Genomic DNA, 21,240 nt, shown 5'->3' with positions numbered 1-21,240 from the left:
CTGTGAGGTATTGTGGGAGAAGGAAACAACGGCAAATATACCACACAACATTTCCCCATCGTTCTCAGGAACTCTCTGCCTCCCTTATTTTCCTTTAACAGGATTGCCACAGATGCAGGCGAAACGTTAGGAGCAAGATTTACCAGACCATGGCCACACAGCCCAGAAAACCCACAACAACCAGTTGAATCCGGCTGTGGAAGCCTTCGACAATACATTTAAGGCTTTGTTTCTTTGTTTTGGTTAATGTACAAAGTCTTTTTAGAAAGTAGCTATGTTGGTCATTAGTGGAATAGCTAGTAGAACCTTATAGACAAACAGGTTTTCAGAGTATGAGCTTTCAAGAGCAAAAGCTCCCTTTGTCATATACTGGATACAGGTATCTGACAAGGGGAACTTTGGCTCTCAAGAGTTCATCCTCTGAAAATCTTGTTGGTTTCTTAGGTGCTTCTGGACTGGTATCTAGCTCTTTTATTCTGCTTTCCTGAAGACCCCCCCCCCCCCAGGAGATAGGTTTCTTCTTTGTCTGACAAAGATCCAGTATTGCTGATTTTGTGATGGACATAAGGATCAGTGGCTCTGTGATTAGATCTAGTGATATAGCCTTGTTATGTTAATTTATGAAAATGAAGTATTGTTTACCTGATTACTCTGAACACTGCCCTTTTATTATGGATAGTGCATCAGTTTGATGAGTGCGATCAGCCTCATATGAAGGTGGAGCTGAATTTCAAAGCAACCAAATGTCATCAGGAAGCAGCTTCAACTAAAAGATGTTCTGAAGATTAGGCTCATTCCGCACACGCAAAATAATGCACTTTCAAGCTGCTTTCACAACTGTTTTTGCCATTCCGCACAGCTTCAAAGAGCCCTGAAAGCAGCTTGAAAGTGCATTATTCTGCGTGTGCGGAATGAGCCTTAGACACAAGGTCAGCAGGAAATCTGCTGCAGCTATTCCTTTCCTTGTCTTTCTTTCTATACTGCTAGATTTTAATAAAAAGAATGTGAATTGCTCTTATATCCCTCTATTCTCAACTACAAAAACAATACTCTTAATATCTACATTTTAGAAAGCACTCTTGCCCTTCGTGTGTATAAGCTAGAGGGTACCATTCTGATGTGATAGCTGATCTGGTACTACAGCTTGAATGGAGTTCTTTGGACAGAAGCCCTTTGAAAGTTGAATTTGAGTATTGTTTTCAGGATGACAGCTCTTCCACAACTGGATTACACACTTGGATCAGTCATGCTTTCCCAGAAGTATTCTGCTTCTTTAAAAAGAACAGTGAAATGTATATGATCCAGTTCTAGTAGTCCAGAAAACTGTTCCTAGGCAGGTATTTTGCCTTAGAAAAAGGATAAATGGAACACTCAATATACTGTAAAGCATTACAATGTTTCTGTGACTGATTCCAGTTACAGAATACTTTAATGCTATACTTTAAAGAGATGGTTTGATCTTGTTTAAAAGTAGGTGTCTGTGTTTTACCCTTAGAAAAACCCAAAAACAAAAGAAATGTCATTCTTTTTTTACTTGCTGAAATAACCCAACATAGTATGAAAGCTTTCAAGTACTCCAGAACTCTTCATTATCTTCACCCATCAATATTCCAATGAATTGCTAGACAAGGGCTGGCAATCCTATCTGAACTAGATGTGACTTTCAACACGAATTTGTTCTAGAGTCGCCCAACCCAACTCTTATAGGATTATAGCCACATGTTACTGATTTTAAATTAAGTTTCCATGTGTGCCAGTGCCTCATTTGGATCATGATTGTGGCACTGAGGAAGAGAGGCTTAATCCCTCTTCTCTACAGTGTTTACCTATGCCAGATGGCCCCAAGCATGCTAAATGCCCCATGTAGCCCCATAAAGGGGCAAACAGTGCATCCTCTGGGGTGTTTTAGCTTGAGAAAATGGTACGGGGGGGGGGGGGCATTCAGAAGCCTCCTGTCCTCCACTGCCCTGGTTCTGATCTGAATTAGGCTCCAGAGCACTTGCAAACTTTGTTTAAGATCATAATATTTAGCTATTACCCCATATAAGTTGGGTTGAGGGACACACAGCCCAAACACATGCCCAACATCATGTCAAGTTTGGCCCTGAAGCTTTTCATGGAGGTAAATAACATCACCTGGTAAATAACATCCCATCAACCCTCTATTAAAAGGCATTTTTTTCCACACAGATGACAAGGATAGGCTGAACCAAAGACAAAATGTCTGATATTTGGTGTGTTGGGGGGGGGGGGTCTACTTTGGAAAGCAGATGCTGTTTGGTTCCTGTTAAGAAAAGGCACAGTTTGCTTCCTGTACTACCTCAGGGAGAGGTTGCCAAGCCTAGAGACATAAGAAAGGTTATGTCTGTGGCTAAGCTAAGAGCTCACAGAATGCTATGATGTGCCAGCCCAGGATAAGCTCAGTGCTTTTCTGGTAAGAAGCCACTTGAAGCACTCACTTTTCTTCTTTGTCCTTTCAAGATTCTTTAGGCCCCTTCCGCACATGCAAAATAATGCATTTTCAAACCACTTTCACAACTGTTTGCAAGTGGATTTTGCCATTCCGCACAGCTTCAAAGAGCACTGAAAGCAGTTTGAAAGTGCATTATTCTGCATGTGCGGAATGAGCATCTGATTTTACCCTGAAGAAGCAAGCAGTGCTAAGAAATGTATTAGCCACACCACAGCGCCTATAGGCATTGGACATTTACTAGTGTGGCTAATGTTAGATTCCCACTTGGCATGCTAGGAACAAGAAGCAAAAAATGGAAGCCATCCCCCTTTAAGCACAACAACCAATACTTGCTAATATGTCTCTCTCATATCAAATGAAACACACACACCCTAGAGCAATAGAAGAACATAGTAGCCCCAAACACTGCTGATTAATGCCCTAAAGGGTATATGTATGCCAAATTGTGGTCGTATTATAAAGTAAAACTTTCCAGGTTCTTTTTCATCTACTTGGAGAAGTTTCAAAGGTGTATTTTGATTCTCCTTTTTAGTTTTTGAAGTTCTAAACTTGTAACTTATGCAAAATCTTGTACTAATAAAATAAATCTGTATATATATATAAAAGCTATATTAAAACAATCTGTGTAAAAACAGTATAAACGAAAATATGTTTTTGGTGACTTAACATGAGTTGTTGTACAGTTCTATCCTACATAAAGAGACACCCTTCTAAGTGTATTGAAGTCAATGGACTTAGAAAGCTTTAACTGTATTTAGGATGGCACTTCCAGTAATTGAAGCTGAACAGATAAGACTCGAGTCCAGTAGCAACTTAGCGACCAACAAGATTTTCACGGTATAAGTCTTTGAGAATCAAGACTCCTTTTGTCTGAAGAGCATGGAAGATCCCATTTGAAGAGCATGGAAGTCCTGGGGGCTGAGGATCTGAAGTGGAAGATGAACATAGGATGCATAGGATAGAGAAGAAAATCAGGGCAGAGACCAAGGCCAGGTCAAGATCTGGTTTTGCCTGTGGTAAGGCACAAGGTCAGAAAGTAGATGGTCCAAAAGCACCCAAGGGCTTGGGATAGGCCTGCATTGCCATTCAGTGCAGAAGGGGTGGGCCAGCTGGAGGTGAGTCATGGCTCTGAGGAGCTTCAAGGAACACCTGGCCCCCAGCAGGTGATAGGGACACAGGAGCTGTGCTCGCAAGAGAGAAGGTCCATGATATATCCCTGGCAAAACTGTGACCACATGAGGCTCACTGCAACAATGTACTCTCATGGGCACCAAATACTAGAGAGATGGAACACCTGGGGCCCTTGACGTCCAAAACCTCCATAGGTTCAGTCCTGAGGTGAGAAAGGACAGATGGTTGGGAGTGGGAATGCACTGATGAAGGGGCACTTGGGAAATTCTTACCAAGGGTCCCTATGGATTGCCCCACAGTTTTGGCATGAATTTGCACCAGCAAGGCATTTCCAGGCTGAAAGGGCTCATGGAGCTGACTAATGTCAGTCCCAATGCCTGGCATGCCCCCTTTGGTGCCACCTCAGGCCTCTGTTTGGGCCAAAACTGCCACCAAAGCTGCCCAGGTGCCTTTTGTTGCACTCCCATGACATTCCCTGGCATGGTGTAAGTGCACTGGCACCAGTATAAATGCAAGTGGTATTTGCATCACCATCGGGGTTGTTCCATTTTCAGGCTTTCCCTTGTGGAGTGTCCTGAAATTGTCCTGAAATAATATATGTTTAATGTACCACACAATTAACTGGGTGACATGTACTACCCAATGAAGTAAAATATAGAAAGGATACTCCAGCAATTTGTCTCTCTAGATGGTTTGTAGATGGTTGTAACTCACAATCAATGTATGTTGCCACAGAGATAGTTCCTTTTGAATTTCCTGGTATGCCGGTGTAATCTTCAACTTTTATGTTGTTTACTGTAAAGAATCAGGGTCCTGGGACTCCAGACTTTGTAGGATCTGTTTCATGGACAATTAGTTAAAGAAAAGCCACACAACAATCTTTCTATTAGGGTGGGAAACAATTTCAGATAGTGCTAGTCACAAATCATAATAAATATTTAAAATTTATCCTAGGAATTAAATCTGACTGTTTATTTACTGACCGCATCAACAGGGATTCTTATTTGTTTTCCTCTCAGACTGTGTTTTCTTTAAATTATATCCCAATGTCTATTAAATATATGTATGTGCTTACATTCAAATGAATCCAAGTATGCAAATCATCAATGTACAATGTATTTCCTCTTGAAGAGGTAGTTGCTCTAATTACTTTCTATTTCATCTGAGAATAAGTGACCAAACATGACTCAGAACATATTATTTTTCATTGTGAAAAGACATAGTTTTGTTAGCTAACTATATGAACCCTGTTTTTATTTCAGTTTAACTTGAATATTTGTTAATTAATAATAATGCTGTGAAGTTTGCAAAAACTTATGCCACAATGAAGGTCTTAAGGGAGCACAGGCTCATTATTTTGAATAACCTGTAGCGTTTTAAAAAAAATAAGAACAGTTTCAAGGGCTGTCTTGTGATGGACAGTGTGACTTTGCCAGTGGATCATTGGGATCAGGTATATTCTACAAGTTTTATAATGCTAATTGAACGCTGCTAGAACAGCACTGTTTTGCCTATCCTGATTAACAGAGTTCGTCATACTTTTCATGTTGTATCAGTGTAAACACACACATACACACTGATACCGTTTTTTACCTTACATTGGCATATGAAACTGCCTTCTACTGAGATAGTAGTATCATCTTGGTAAAGGCATGCTTAACACACATTGGATGTGGGTTCATATCTCAGCAAGCTGAGACTGGCTGCTGAGAGCGCATACATAGCTCTGAAAGAGAAAATATTGGACAGCATTGCTCCACTTGGAATTTTGGAAACAATAGCAATTTTTCTTTTTTATTTCTTATTCTTTGTTTATTTTTCAGAAACTTCAATAAATCTGTGTTGGAAGTGAAGGACTGAGCTATCTCTTAATTTTAGAGGGGAACTTGACTAGAGAGTCAAAGAGAAAGAACGGTCAAGGCACTGGACCTTCTGTACTACTTTGACACAATCCCTTTGATGTATAGATTGCTACTCCCAGGGAAACAGCTTCTTCCTTCCTCCTTCTCATACTTCCACTAACTACACACCTCTTCTCCACCTTGGAACCATTAGGGCAGAATGCAGGTCCTTTATCTCCCTCCATTCTAGTTAGACTAGATTGGGAAACTATATTTACTCTGTCCTATGCAGAAATGGAGTTCCTACAATAATTAAAATATATTAGTCTGAATAGATAAAAAGCCTGAGTTCTTTTTGTTCCTGGAACACACAGAGATTAGATGGAGCTTTACTATGCACACTTTGTACATTTTGCTAAATTACCAGTTCATAGTCTAACAGGCTGAGGGGGCCAGATTCTGAATGTACCAAACAATCTGAAGGCTGAAAAGCAGGACTTTGTGCCTTTAACCCCCGTCCCCCCGCGTGGATGTGGTAAATGTTTGCGTGGATGTGCTGCTTCCAAATAGTTCCCATAAAATCCTGAATTTACCGGGTTCACTTTCTATCCTTTGGGCAGGATGGTGTTAAAACGGGTTGCTAGCTCCAGCAGGGAATATCCCTTGGCGTTTTGGGGGCGAAACGTGGGGAAAGTGGTGTGTAAGGCAGAGAGGGAGATCAGGGGGGCATGATGCCATATACTCTGCCCTAGGAAGCTGCCATTTCCTTAAGGAAAACTGAACGCTGTAATCTGGAGATCACCTGTAATGCAGGGAGAACTCCAGGCTCCACCTGCAGGTTGGTAACAATTCCTGGAGGGCTTTTGACGGAGGTGCCTGGGAAAGGGAGGGAGTTCAGTGAAGATGCGATGCCATAAAACCCATCCTTGGAAGTTGCCCTCTCTTCCAAAGGACCTGATCTCTGTAGTTTACACACACGATGTATTTCCAGATGTATACCTGAAGGGTGAGAAACCTAGCTAAAGAGCAAGCTGGAAGTCCCTTCCGCCGGCGAAGGAAGTGTCGCTCTAGCACCTCTTAATCGTCTATGATTCCCGGAAACCTATCCCTTCCTGGCAACCCCTGCATTGATGTCATGTGACAAACCGCAAGGCCTGCCGGGATCGGGTTTACCGGGTTCTCTGGGTTCTCCAGGTTGGATAGGGTAGTTCGTGGGGGGGGGACGGTCGCTGAGAGGCCGGCGGCGTGGCTGTTGACGGAGCGGGTGGCGGCGCCGAGGGTCCGAGCCGGCGCTCCTAGGCTGGAATTTGGCTCCAGCTCTGAGGGAGGCGGAGAGAGGAGCGGGCCGGGCCGGGCGGCCCCTGGCTTGAGCAGGGCGGGCTGGGCCGCTCTGTGGGCCGGCGCGATGGCCCAGCGAGTGCAGTCGGTGCAGGAGTTTCTTCAGGACTCGTTCTATCCTCTGGTGGCCGCGCTGTGCAGCGAGGAAGCGGAGAGGATCGCGCGGAAGAACAACCTGGGCTTCTGCGAGTTGGTGAAGCCCTTCTGCCGCCTCACCTCGGAAGGTCGGTGGCAGGAACTGGGTTGTTTGCATGACATTGGGAAGGAAGGGCGGGAGGAGTATAAGCTAATAAACACCATCCCCCCCCGACCCAGTTGGTGGTGGAGACGTTGCTCGTCCTCAGTGAGCTGGGGGGTGGGGGGAATGAGGACACCCGTGTTTACCCTTGGCCGAAGCTGTGATGACAGAGACCGGCAGATGTTGTCTGCCAAGTTCTACCTTCTGGGAAAGTCGAGTGACCAGCTCACGTGAGCAGGGAGAACTTGTTTACCGTGGGAGAGTCTTGGATCTTACTTTGTCACTTCAAATTATTTTTTATGGATGTGCATTATATTAGAGCGATGATATTTGAAGCATCTTCTGCAGTTCAGTGGGTCTTCAAAGTGCTACTGGTAGTAAAATAGACCAAGGAGGATACATTTGATAACATTGGTTTTCCCCCCTTTTCTGGGCAATATGACTGGCCACATTTCAGCTGAGCACAAAATACAGCCTGGTTTTGGACTGTGAAGTGTATGGACGTGTTCGTTCTTTTCTGACTTCTGCACTTGCAAGATGTAAGATGACAGAATGCTCAGCAAGCCATAGTCCAATTTAAAGTATATTCATGTGAGCATTGTGGCTGATCTTATGAATGATGCATGTAAATAGTAACCTTAGAAATACCAGTCAGGGACCTTTGGCATATGCAGATGAGCACACCATGTGACTTTAACTGCTTTGCAGAGGAATTGTAATATTTTGGGATGATAGGCATGTATAATTCTCACAGACCATTTATCTAGGCTGGCATGTATATAATCCCAGAGAAATGTCTTGTGCATAGGTAATATTTGAAGAAACCGTAAATGACTGGATTCTGTCTGATACAGCCTTGGAAGATATATTTAGATCCCTCTTACCAATTGGAAATGAATTACAAATTTCATTTAAATGTTAACTTATTTGTGGTTTGCAGTCGTAAGACGTTTGGTTATCTGAATCTATAGGGCAATCCTCAGTAGATCATAAAAATATTGTAATTTTGTTATCTAGATTTACAGTGCAATCTTAAACAGACTTCCATCTCTCTAATAGATTTCCAGCTCAATCCAAAGTGTGTGTGTGGGGGTCTACCTATGGAGGTGGGGTGGGGCTGTACTAATGTTTGCCCTCCCCGGTGTAGTTGATCAGGCAGAGGAATAAATCAGCTGGTGGGTGGCTGCCATGGTGCAGAGCACCACACTAATGCTTCTGCACCCTTGTCATCCTCGTGGCCTCACCAGCGTAGCGAGTGTGTTCTGGAGGCATTGCTGGGGGTAGAGCTGACATTAGTTAGTTTCCACTTGGCCTTTGCCTGCTGGAATGCTGGTTCTTGCAGCTTGGACTTGTGCCACCTGGCAGTGGGGAGGCACTTTTTATTTTGCCTCCCTGTGCCACTGAGAAGCCCTCTTGGAGGTGCTGGGGCAGTGCTGTAGTAGGGCTGCGTCATGCTGCCAGGGCTGTGGATTGGTCTGCCCAAGAAGTGAAATTTTGTTTAGGATTGCAGTGTTAGTCTGTTGAAGTATATTATTTTTGTTGAACATACCTTAATTTTGGTATCATAAAATATAGTCTTTTCCCAGATGTTGCTGAATATCATTGATATGTACTGTATAAAAACCCCACAATTTCATAGTTGCTTAAGTTCCTCCAAGTAAATGTATTTGGATTAGTATTTTACCCCTGAGTGGGCCAGGGTATGCATATATGTGTATTACTCCACACACTAACCAGTCTCAAAAATAATTCAGACAGTTCCCGGGTCACTCCATGAGAATGTCAGTTCTCCTTTTAGTTCATTAATATTTCACAACAAGATGTAATGATTCGTGTTGGCGTTCACCTGTAAAAATGCCTCTGTCAACACAGGACATATAATGTAAAATAACACATACAGTCATTATAACTTTTTCTATCCATGAGGACCCAGCGTAAGCAAGAATTAAGATGTTAGCAAAAGATTTATTAAATTTAAAATAATATTTATACAGTATAATTGTTAGTGATTTAGTCTTCTCGTTTTATCGCTTAATTTCTTACTGTTTTCTTCTGAGAGAAATATCCTTTTGTTGGTAGAAGAGGGGGTGGATTTCTGCTGCCCCCACTGTACGTACTGCAGGCTCCACTTTGTTACCCCTCCTGTTTGAAGGTCTCCTGACTCCTCAGAGCTAAGTGTGTTGCTGTTATGGTCAGCAGGCTGCAGTCAAAAGCAAAAGGAGAAAAGTCCCACCCTATGAACTTCACACCACCCACGGTTTGTTAGATACAAGCAGTCATGTGCAGAAGGTCCTACAGATTTTTTCCTCTAAAGGTGATGCATTCTTCCAGTGTAAGGAGCCTTCCCTTGACATGAGAGACTCTTCCACCAGCAGGAAAGTACTCTTCGTAAGGAGATTGGATTAGTGGGATCCAGCCCATATTCCTTCCACTGTGATAACAGATAAAGAAATATTGGATGGAGCTAAGCAAATACAGATCTTGTCAGAGTCTGTAGGGGAATAACTGGAAAACCATTATTGTAAATTGTCGAGTTGTGATTAAAGGAGGACAGAATGTATAATGAAGAATCTTGGCCAAGGGGATGATCAAGTAAGACGTATTAGGTAGGTCAGTGTGAGAGAGGACAGTGGTTAAGTCTGTTAATAGAAAAAAAGAAGGTGGAATAGTAGTGGAAGAGGGAGGCCTTTTAATGCTGAATATATGTTTAGGCCTTTTAATGCTGAATATATGTTTATGACCAGGCACTTATGTCAAACTTGTGGAAGAAATATTAACATTTTTAATGCATGTAAAGTGAGTTTAGCAAAAGAGATATCTATGTAAAACAGGCACTTAAAATTGTTATCATGTGGGAAACCTGAAATGTTTGTATTGAAGCGGGTTCAGATGTTGCTTTTAATCAGATTTATAAGTTTAACAATGTGTCAAATGATAGTTGTTATATTATGTTATATGCTAATTACAAAAATTAAGAGTCCCATTGTTAATGCCCTTGAAAGATGTTTTTTGTCTTTCTGACATGAAGTAATGCTTACAATCCTGTAGGCACAGAGTATTGGGCAGTCTCTATAGAAGTCTTGCATAACTCTTCCTGCATCTGCCAGGCTCCGCTTTCTGCCATTAAACTAGGCGTGCCTGATGTGACCAGGAATTGCATTTCTGCTGATTTTCTGCTGCTTATTGGGGCTTCTACCAGTACTGGCACATGTATCTACTTCTCAGAAGATTGAATAAATTGGAGACCTGGAAATAATGGCTTGTTAATACATTTAAGAAGATATCTGTTTGATTAGAATTGTTAAGCTTCATTGGGGCCCACCTGGGACAGTGGGGCAGATCTCGTATGGTGGTGGTTTGGCTGGTGAAGTTAAGTTCTACCAGGCTTCTGTGGTAGCTGATCTGTTCTCTGTGTGTGCTGCGTTGCAGCCAGTGCTTTCACTAAGGAAAGGGTAAATCTGTTGCCTAAGGTGCTTATAAAGTCCCGGAGACGATGCTTATTCTTTCCGGAAAACTTGTTTCCTGGCCCAATACTCTATTTGGTTGTAGTTTAAGTGATCCTAGAATATTGTTTAATTTTGATTGAGCAAAAAAACAAAATAGCCTCTTTTCAACTTTTGTGAGTAGAACCCCAGAAAAGATTGTGTGTATGGTAGACAACTAAATGAGGCACAAAATTTTCGTTTTTCTGCAACAGCGATTCCAACTTTTTTCACTTGTATACCCCCTGGCAACTCATTTCCCTGAAATTATATCCCCATATTAGCAAAATGCTTGCAATTAATGCAATTGCTGTTGTTTCAAATTTATATGTTGTAACTACAAATAAATGGCCAGTAATGGGTTTAAAAGCAATGGAGTAATAAGATAAACAGACTTTTTTTTCCTCATTATAGTGCACACAAGTGATCCTGACAACCAATTTTACAACTTACATTCAAAAGATAAAGTGAACTTGAGTTAATCTAAGTTAACATAAATACTACATTGCATATCCATTAATTTTTTTACATTTAATTTATTAACACTTGAAATCTCCAAAAGGATAGGAGGAAAGATGGGAAGGGGATTCGGTCCAATAAATGACTGAGCCCTGTGCTTGGATAGAAGGTGCTTCTGCCCTGGGTCCAGGTTCAGAGGTATATCTACAGAAAATGGTGCCTGGGGCAAGCTCTTAAACTGTTCCACCCTCAAGCTCTAATGATCTGAATGTTATGTTCCTGTTGATACACTCCAAGGTCACATTAGCCTTTTTTGTCACTGCATTACACTGGATGCTCATATTTAACTTACTTTTCATGTATATCTTGTTCATAAATGCTGACATTCAGTAGTCTATCCCCCATCCAGAGAGAAAGGTAGAGAAAGAGAGGGGAGGACAGAAAGAGAAAGGAAGTAGAAAGAGAGAGAAAGGGAGGAAGGGAGGAAGAGGGAGCTGCAGGGGGAAAATGTCCCCCCCCCGCCACTCCCACCACTTCTGCCACCCCCCTTCCCGGTTTAAAATTAAGCTTAACTTACTTCTATGTGAGCATTAAAGCAGCCAGAAGGAGACAGGTGGGGACAAACCCAGGAGGGCAGTCTTTCCCTGACCTTGTCCACATCCACAATCTCCCTGCCATCACTTGCATAGAAGTAAACTGATCTTAATTTTAAAGCAACCACAGGCTTTTCCCACAGGTGGGGGTGGGGGAACACAAGAACCACTTTCCCCAAGTACCTTCAGGTTGGGAACCAATGTTCTTCAGCAATTTCCAGTACTTAAAGGCTATGCCACTGCTTTGCTTTCGAAGTGTATTGACTCTTTAGCAGTGGGATATCATTGGTGGAAACAGCGAGTGAAGTTATGTTTGTGCAATTTTCTTCTGTGTTTGAATGTCCTGTGTTTCATTCCAGGTCCAAAGCATCTAGCGCTCTCCAGTAACTGACACCATTTAATTATTATTTTGAATGTTTAGTTGGTGGTGGGTTTTTCCCCACTATTTTAAAAAAAATATATAGTCTACTGAAAGATATTTCATCTGAAAAATGGTAAAAAGGTGCTTCAGAATATATTAGTCTAATGTTCTTTTTTTCTTGTTCTAGTGCACATGAGGGATCCCAACAATCAACTTCACATAATCAAAAACTTGAAAATTGCTGTCAACAACATTATTACTCAGCCGCCTCAACCTGGAGCCATTCGGAAGCTTCTCAATGATGTTGTGACTATTAGTCAGCCTGCTGAAGGATTAGTAGCTAATGTGATTACTGCAGGAGATTATGATCTCAACATTAGTGGTATGTACCCAGACTTACTGAAAAGGGCGAAAGCCTTCAAAGTTAATTTTAAATGGATGTTAAAACATATGATTCAGTTTCACTTTTAGGTGATAAAGCTGACTGAAGACTGATCTTAAAAGTTGAATGTTGCATGCTGTTGGTACGTATAACAAACAACCAAGTATGCAACAACATTTTTACATGCTGCTTTTTCTGTAACAATCCGTACTATGTTATAAGCATAGTTGTACATTTTGATCAATTTTTTGTTTTTCCCACAACCAATTGCTGCTTATTTACAGTGTTGTAATTAAGAGCAGAGCTACATATTAAGGGAGACACAGGAGTTGCTGTTACAAATAGCAGCCTGTCCTGAACATCGTCCCATCTTGCAATCACCTATAAGACGTTTAAAAAAACCATTTGTATTGTATCGTCAGGGATGCAGTGGCTTGAGCTGCCCCCTACTGCTTCTCCTTCTTGCCAGAGGGAGACTTCAGATGTGCTTGTGGCAAAGGGGAGGAGATTCTCTGTGATCACTTGTTTCAAAACCTGTCCCTAATGTTGGATGTAGGAATTGGACTCTCTCTAGGCCTACTCCTCATTTTCCACAGAGTGGATGAGTTTGTCCTTGAGTGGGCTGTTGCTGCTTCTCCTCTGCTGCTGTTTCACTATTGCTGAGGAAAAGTAGCAGAAGTACTCTGTCTTCCTTTTGTCCCTGTTCTATGAAGGACATTGGCAAAAGGTCTTTAGATTTGTATTTCAGTGGGAAAATAATTCAGAAATCCTTTTATATGCTAATTTGCAGATGACTTTTTACACTGTTTGCAGTCTGGATTATAAGAGGCAGCATCGACACTGTTTATATGTGTAAACATCTGTAGAAATGTAATTTTCTGTATTGACTTGTTTTGTAACATGTAAATGGAAGTATGCTACATGTGAATACTATAGAAGCGAAATCTAAACATATTACATTAGGTTAACTTGTAGTACAGTAGCTGTGTTTGTCAGTTGATTGATATTCCTCACATTGCTTTTATTCTTCAGCGCTAAGGTGAAATACAGTTTACTCAAGTGGCGTTAGTTTGGGCATAGAATAAAGCTATATACTCAGGTATACGTGATGAGTTTTTATTTGTTGGATAGTGAGTGCTTTAGTAATTAAAAATCACAGAAAAGGGAGGCATACCCAAGGCTATTCCTAGATATGCCTAAAATTTTGTAGTCCCATTGAAATTGTTTCTGCCCTATCTTAAACAGGTTCGCTTGAAAGTAAATGCTGTTGATCTCAATGGGATTAACTTTTTCACTTGCCCTAGTCAGGGCTGGAATGACATTTTCACATATTATGAAGCCCAAATTTGCCTTTGAGCTTTCTAGATCTTCCTCTTCTAATTTAGTATTTCCCTCCTTCCTTGTGATACACTTCCTAAGGCATAACAACATCTTGATTCACAGTTTGAGAATCATTACAAAGTACCTGCAGTGTCAGATTCATAAAAAGTATGTATACTCTATGCCAGTAAAGGAAATGTCAATATACAAATAAAAGTTTGCTGTTAGTCTTCAAAATCTCTTAAGCATTGCAATTTATTTTAAACCAGCTGCTCACCTCTGCAACTTGGTCTATTGTTGCTCAAAGTATTACATTCAAAGATTTTTTTTACAGGTTGTCCATAATTCTAAGTAGACTTGGAGTTTGTCATAAACTATTAGACTGAAATAGTCCAACCAGTTTTGGGTCTAAGCTAAAGAGCTTTGCACTGAGCTTTGTTCTCACTGTGATTTTTTAAAATCCTCTCCTTGTGACATCTTTAATTCTTGTACCACCCAAACCATTGCCCCTGAAATTACAAGTGACATTAAAATGATGTCGGATCAAGTTAGGCATTTTTACATTCCACTGTGTTCAAAGGAAACTTACTTTTCCCCCCTCTTAACTTTGACTGGGTTGTGTCCGTTCTTATTTTGATGACAACTATTGGGGGAGAAAAGCATAGAATGAGAGACTATAGTGAGTTCATAAACTGCAGTTTTAAAGAAACTCTGGACTGCAGCCTATAAAATTCATATTTTTTTTGCATCTTACCCTTCTGAATTGAAGTGGTGTCCATGGGATTAGTTTAACAGCTTTTTAGACTGAGAAATACTAACTTGCCCCAAGCCACTCATTTAACTATGCTGCTCAAGGACTATACAACTTGACCACTATACCACTGTATCATAAATCAACATTGAATGCAGTTGATTTGAATGTAAGGCTTGTATTAAAAGTGTGTTAGTGACCACTAACGTTCTGTTTTTGAAGTACTGATTTTTTTTAGATTGAAAAGCCCCTTCTAAGCACAGTTTTTATTCTTTATTTTTGGCTAGATCTTTTTGATTCTGTTTGGTAATTAGTAGATACAGGAGAAGTAAACTTTTGAGGTGCATTTGTTTTTGCTTACTAATACAGATCTAGTAGCTTTTTGCACCTATTGGGGCCTTGTTGGAATTCATTGTGATGATGTACAGCTCCCTGTTAGCTCATTTATATTGTTTTCAACTGAGAACTGCTTTTGGATTTAAAAAAGACATCTGAGAGAATTTGAAATGTTAGAAGTACTTTTGGAAAAAGCAAACAAATGGAATATTAGCGTATCTTCTGAAGTAAATAGTTTTAGGTTGTAGTTAAATTGCATCTAGATAACAGAATCAAACATAAACATTATGTGGTTTAAGACTTTGTATTTTGGAGAAGTTGCAGTGAAATATCTACTGCCTTCAATAAATGCTTAAAAATAGGTGTTACTGAATACATTCATTAGGTGTACCAGCTATTTGAGGAGTTTTAAGGCCAATGGAACTATTGTTTGGATGAGAATGGTCAAAATGCAGTGTGAATTTGTTCCAAATGGAGTTACTTTGTGTTTGTTCATATTTGGTTCTGAAAGTATCTAATTTCCAGAGAGGCCACAGAGTTTGAGCAGGAATCTTAAAATTCTAATCTAAAGTATATCTCATGAACATGAGGCTTCCAAAAATTCTGGGAGAAAGATGAAATATATGTAGATTACCTGCTTAGTTTAATAATGCCGTGTTTTCTCTGTCAGATCGCTCAGTTAAGGCTAGTGTTCCTTGGTACAGTAGTTGGAAAGACACACTGATGGGACTGAACACATCCACGTTTTATTCAGGTATTCTTTGTTGTGTGACTGGTGTGGATTTCCTAAACTGCCCTCTACTATTCCTTTTTTTAAAATGTAACCCATCCATCTTTCCTTATGATCCTACTACAAAGTAGTGCTTTCCTTGAAATAGATATTTTTTTCTGGAAACAAATATTGGTGGTGGCTATATGATTTGTCTTTTGTTCACAAATCTCTATTCTTGATCTTAATTTAATCCATATTGTGAGCATTTCTTATATTAAACCCAAAGAATACAGTTGCCTCTTTACTTACAAGGTGATTTACTTGGTGAGGGTGTTGAATTTTATGCTTTCTTCATTTTCCAGAAATACTTCCTTCCCTTTCCTTGTTTTAAGGAATTCTTACATGACAAATAGTGTTAGAACATTGTGGTGTTGGGGTGATGTAAAAATTCCTTAATGTTGTTATTGTTGCTATGCTAGCTAGAAGATCTCAAGTTGTTTCATTTAACGCTATTTGCTTTTTTGGAATCTTTCAGATTATGTAATACACTGTTATTACTTATTTGTTGCATGGAATTCAGACAACTTCAGTTGAGGAAGTGTGTATTCTGTTTTTTGGTGTATTTTATTCTCCTTGCAAAAGCTGCCATATTATTTCTGGGGAAAGGCTTATGTTATGAATAAAACCACTGCACTGTTTTTTCTTGAATGTATCACTGGCTAGATAATGCTAGTGACATCACAGGTGATGGATGATGTATTTATCCTTTCTCACCCTTCCTCTCCATTTCCTCTGCCTGCAAAAGTAGATTTTCATATAGGGCCCAACTTCTGTTGGCTCTGTAAATGTGGGTAAATTCTGTGGAAGTGTCTTTCGCATAGGGCACCAGCCCAAGTTTGAAGGCCAGGTTTGGGGACTGCATGCCAGGAGTGAAACTAACAGTAGGACTTCTTAACCGTTTGAGTTGGTTTCAATGTCAATGCAACATTTTTAAAGGTTTTTTTTCTTTAAGTGTGTGTCTGTAGATATTTCCTTGAGAATTCAACCAAACTTCATGATTAAACACATATGTATGATTCTTGAACAACAGTAAATGTTTTGGGGCAGGAAAACTACTGAAACTAGTTTTTGGTTGTAGGAATAACAGTCAGGTAATGGAGAAGTCCTGCAATGTCCTGTGCTGCAGTGGAGCAATGATATTGGACAATTTTAATTTCCACTAAAATATTTCATTAGTGGCTGCCATCTGGAACAGGGGTAGGGAACCTGCGGCTCTCCAGATGTTCAGGAACTACAATTCCCATCAGCCTCTGTCAGCATGGCCAATTGGCCATGCTGGTAGGGGCTGATGGGAATTGTAGTTCCTGAACATCTGGAGAGCCGCAGGTTCCCTACCCCTGATCTGGAAGATACAGTGGCTTCCTCTCCCACCAAACTAGGGATTCTTATGCACTTTTGCTTTTCTCCGCTCAAGATTTTATAAATTGAAATGTGGAATACTTTCAACCTCTAATTTCTCATTGTTTCCTCTGAGTTGTGTATGCGCATACATTTGTATTAATTGTTTAATGCCAGTTTCTAATACTTCCTGTGCAGAGCATTGCAATATGTCCTAATTTACCTTGCTATCAAACTTAGGCTGATCCCGCATGTGCCAAAAACAGCAGTGTGAAAACGGTGTGAAAACAGTATAAACCCTTTTACACCGTTTTAAACCCTTTTACACCGTTTTCACACTGCTGTTTTTAGCCCGTGCGGAATCAGCCTTTGTTACTTTTTCCTGATCATGAACTTTAAATCTTTATTTCAGTTTCTCCCACTGTTCCATCTGTATGTTTCTACCAACATTTCTAGCCCTTTTAATCATTACAGACTTAACCACCTCATCTTTTGTATCCCATTTCAGTAACATCGCATACATTTTAATAATCAGTTTATCATCATTTGTACATAAGTTACACTCAAAGTCTGTAATTTGTTTGGTAAAACCCATATTTTTGTAATCAGCTTTAAACATTTTTAGAAGTTGATAATTATGGAACCAGTTTTTAACTGTGTCTTTTGTCAGTCATGTTTCTTGCATATTTACTTCTTTTCTAGTACCAGCTTCAATTGGAGATAATCATAAAAAAAGTTACACTTGCTATCAACCCTTTATATTTTGACCATATCCAAAGAAGACTCCTTCTAACATAGGGATTAGAAAAATCTTTATGCATTTTCCCCTTATCATACCACAAGTATCCATGCCATCCAGATCTCTTATCACGGCCCCCCAGGTCCAAAATCCTACTGTTCTTCAACATCACCCATTCCCTTATCCATACCAATACGGCAGTTTCAAAATACAGCTTTAAACTGGGCAACGTGAAACCCCCTCTTTTCTTTGCATCCTGAATATTTTCCCATTAACTGTGGCCCCTTCCGCACATGCAAAATAATGCGTTTTCAAACCACTTTCACAACTGTTTGCAAGTGGATTTTGCCATTCCGCACAGCTTCAAAGAGCATTGAAAGCAGTTTGAAAGTGCATTATTCTGCATGTGCGGAATGAGCCTGTTATTCATATTGACTGGTATCACAATATTTGGCTTATTCAACAAGTATGAGAAGCACTTCCTTTGATCCTGAGCTGGTATCTGGAAAAGGCAAAAAGAAAAGTGTACTGCAGAATCATTTGTTCATTTCCATGATTGTGTCTCCTTTTTCCATTCTCCTGGTTGCTGTCTCATTCCATTCAACTAGAAATATCCAATAAGAATGTAATGCTGATCTATCTTTTAAAATAGATATTATTAGTTTTACAGACATCTTTTGCAAATATTTTCATAAGCAGAAGAAATTAATTTACTGATTTAAAGATGTGTCCACAGGTGCAATTCACTGTTACCTAAACTTGTGATTTGCCATATAATGGGAATATAGGCTAGTATTATGAAAATACGACTAGCTTAGATTCTGTAGTAACCATACATTTGTTCTGATAGCAACTGGTCTTTGATGGTAGCAGAAGTCATTGGGAGATTGAGGGCCTAGCCCTAGCTACTTAGTCCATGCATATGCATACCAGAAGAACTCATTGACTGCTGGTCTTAAGAAAAAGTGCCTCTGGGAGCAGAGAATTCCCCACCTTTCTGTTTTTCTGGCTTACAATGTGTTTATGTCTGTTTGCAGGGATAGGCTACTTGCAACCAACACAAGGAAGAGTTTAGTTGAGAATCGGCTTCTGATCTTCTTTTAGGGAAATTCTACTATGTAGCAAGGACAGGGTTGTTTTTTGCAGGGGTTGGGAATGAGCTGGGAGATTCCTCTGATATCCGATTTTGGAAATATTGCAGCATGCCAGACTTGGTGAGATGCAGCATCACAGATTTGGTGAAATCGAATGAGGGGGTAATCAGAGTCCCACCAGATTTCCCACGTTCTGATCCTAATTCGTCAGGGTAGGCTAAAAAAAATGCAATAGCAAATATTTTCCTCGGTTCTAGCTCTCAGTTTGGGGATGTGGAAAACAGACCTCTTCTTTTCATCCCCAAGGCTCCAGACAAAATGGAAGAAATGATATCTTTCTCTTGTTCCTTTTGCAGTGGAGAGCTCAGAAGCATTACTTCTGCCTTGCCTCCAGCTGGGGAAGGAAAGAGAAACAGTTTGCTTCTCTTCTTCTTGCAATTGTGCAACAATTTTGTGGCAGGTTTACCACTGTCAGCTGAGTTCCCCCATCCCCCAAAGAACTTTTCTGTGCCCCAGCAGAACAAGGCTAGGATGCAAGAAGTCTTGGGGGATTGGAATCCAAGTTACAGGCTTGTTCAGCTGCTTTTTGAGCTGCTCAGTTCAACCTGAATGTATCCTTGATTGACATGACCAGACCATAAGCCAAAACAGATATATCAGGCTGACAAATAGCTTCAATGAGAAAATTGATTGAACCTAATTTTTATTAAAGTTAATGACTAACATAAACAGTTGAGTTCATGAAAAGGTTGATAATGCATATGACCCTTAGATAGTTGAACAATAAGAAACTTGTGACTTAACATTGCTGTTGTGCTGGATGGACCCTTCCAGTTATGCATTAGATATGCTTATTCACTGTAGTAGTCACTCAGGCAGTTTCTGCACGGCGACGATGGGGGTTGGGTCGGCGTATTCCACGCCGACCCAACCCCCCTGGGACTGTTCGCACGGGGGCTCCGGCATCGCAGGGCAAGGGGGCGTGTCCCCAGGCCTCGGCGACGCACCGGACGGCCACGGACATGGTAGGTAGAGGGCGGAAGGGGGGCGCACCTTGGAGCCGCCGTTTCCCATAAACCTCGCTTCCCAAGCGAGGTTGAGAAACGGCGGCTTTGCGCCACTCGGGCAGGGTGAGGGCGGCGCGGCTGCGAAGCAGCTGCGCCCCCTGTGCGAATGGTTCCCTGGGGACGGCGTTTTTGCCATCCCCAGGGCTCCATAATCCGCCCGTGCGGAAAGGGCCTCAGTTTGCATAAACACAAACACTTGCACATATCTGAAAAGGACATGATATGTCTTTGTCCTACATTGGTTTGTAATCAGTAAGTCTGATTGCAGCTGGTGTGACCTAGCAACTGAGAGCTGGGATACTGGGTCGGATTAAGATCCTGGCACACCCAGATTTGAATCCCCATTTCTATCAGTTAAGCTTGCTGGATGATTTTGGGCCTTCACATGCATCATAGGGTGGGGTTGTGAGAAAATTGAGGAAGAAAGAGCAATGGTCTAAGTTGCTTTGAATTCTGAATGGGGAGAAAAGTAAACAAAGGCTAATGTATATGACTGTCTTTATAAGTGAAGCCGAATGTTTATGACTGGCTGTGTAATCAGTGTTTATAAATACAAAGAGTAATGGAGACATTCTATCATTTTTCTTAATGACAACTTCCTTACAGTTATAAATCTGTAACTAAAGTTTGGTTAACTATACTTAGTGCCCTGCCTTCACACACACTATTTCCTTTGAACTTATAGAATACAGCTCCTCATGCTTTTAGATCTTTTGTGTTTTATCATAATTATTTGGATCTTCTGGTTTACACTGAGTAGTGAAAATGCTTGTTTACCCAACATCATCCATCCATCCATCCATCCATCCATCCATCCATCCATCCATCCATCCATCCATCCATCCATCCATCCATCCATCCATCCATCCATCCATCCATCCATCCATCCATCCATCCATTACCCCTATTAGGTATAGGATAAAACAACAATCAGACTAATAATAGCAACAATAAAAGGTTATTAGGTGATCAACAGGAGTGCACAATTGTTGATGAAGCTGTTGCCAAAAACTTTGCTACGTCTGCAGTTCTTTTAGTGCAGCAGTCATTCAAAAGCATATGTAGCTTGTCTTGGTCAGAAGTGGCAAGAGACGAATTAATATGAGGTTCAATGTAGAGACTCCTGAGTTCTGTGTGGTGAGAACAATACATCATCATCATCATCATCATCATCATCATCATCATCATCATCATCATCATCATCATCATCATCATCATCATTATTATTATTATTATTATTATTATTATTATTATTATTATTATTATTAATTAGGTTTATAAACCGCCCTCCCCCGGAGGGCTCAGAAGCATATGAACAGTTGTTTCCACTTGGTTGGCCAAGCATTGGCAAGTCCTTGCTTGTAACAGGACCTGAAGGAATTTGCCACGGAGCACTGCAATGGGGAAGACATTTAGACAAGCTTGCATAAAGAAGCATCTCAGTAAAGGGGATAAGAGATTTTTGAAGTAGGCTGGAAGGAATTCATCAGGTGGAAGAAGTTCATAGCTCAACGATGAGCAAGGC

At 40.7% G+C, this 21,240-nt stretch overlaps 1 protein-coding gene across 7 annotated transcripts in view; it reads left to right on the top strand.

Moving 5' to 3' along the window:
* Positions 1 to 6,608: 6,608 nt before the first annotated feature.
* TRAPPC8 (trafficking protein particle complex subunit 8) overlaps positions 6,609 to 21,240 on the top strand; it is a 64,224-nt gene continuing 49,592 nt past the window's right edge. For 4 of the 7 annotated variants that reach the window (XM_048507728.1, XM_048507724.1, XM_048507725.1 and 1 more), the window contains exons 1-3: positions 6,609 to 7,007; positions 12,104 to 12,298; positions 15,376 to 15,459. In XM_048507728.1, the coding sequence (XP_048363685.1) occupies positions 6,851 to 7,007; positions 12,104 to 12,298; positions 15,376 to 15,459 (436 nt within the window). In that variant the 5' untranslated portion in view covers positions 6,609 to 6,850. The remainder of the gene's footprint in view (positions 7,008 to 12,103; positions 12,299 to 15,375; positions 15,460 to 21,240) is intronic. The other 3 variants (XM_048507729.1, XM_048507726.1, XM_048507727.1) reach the window with 2 other exon arrangements.

This window comes from Sphaerodactylus townsendi, linkage group LG09 (genome assembly GCF_021028975.2).
Source record: "Sphaerodactylus townsendi isolate TG3544 linkage group LG09, MPM_Stown_v2.3, whole genome shotgun sequence".
Taxonomy (NCBI): Eukaryota; Metazoa; Chordata; class Lepidosauria; order Squamata; family Sphaerodactylidae; genus Sphaerodactylus; species Sphaerodactylus townsendi.
This window is presented reverse-complemented; position numbering and strand designations above follow the sequence as displayed.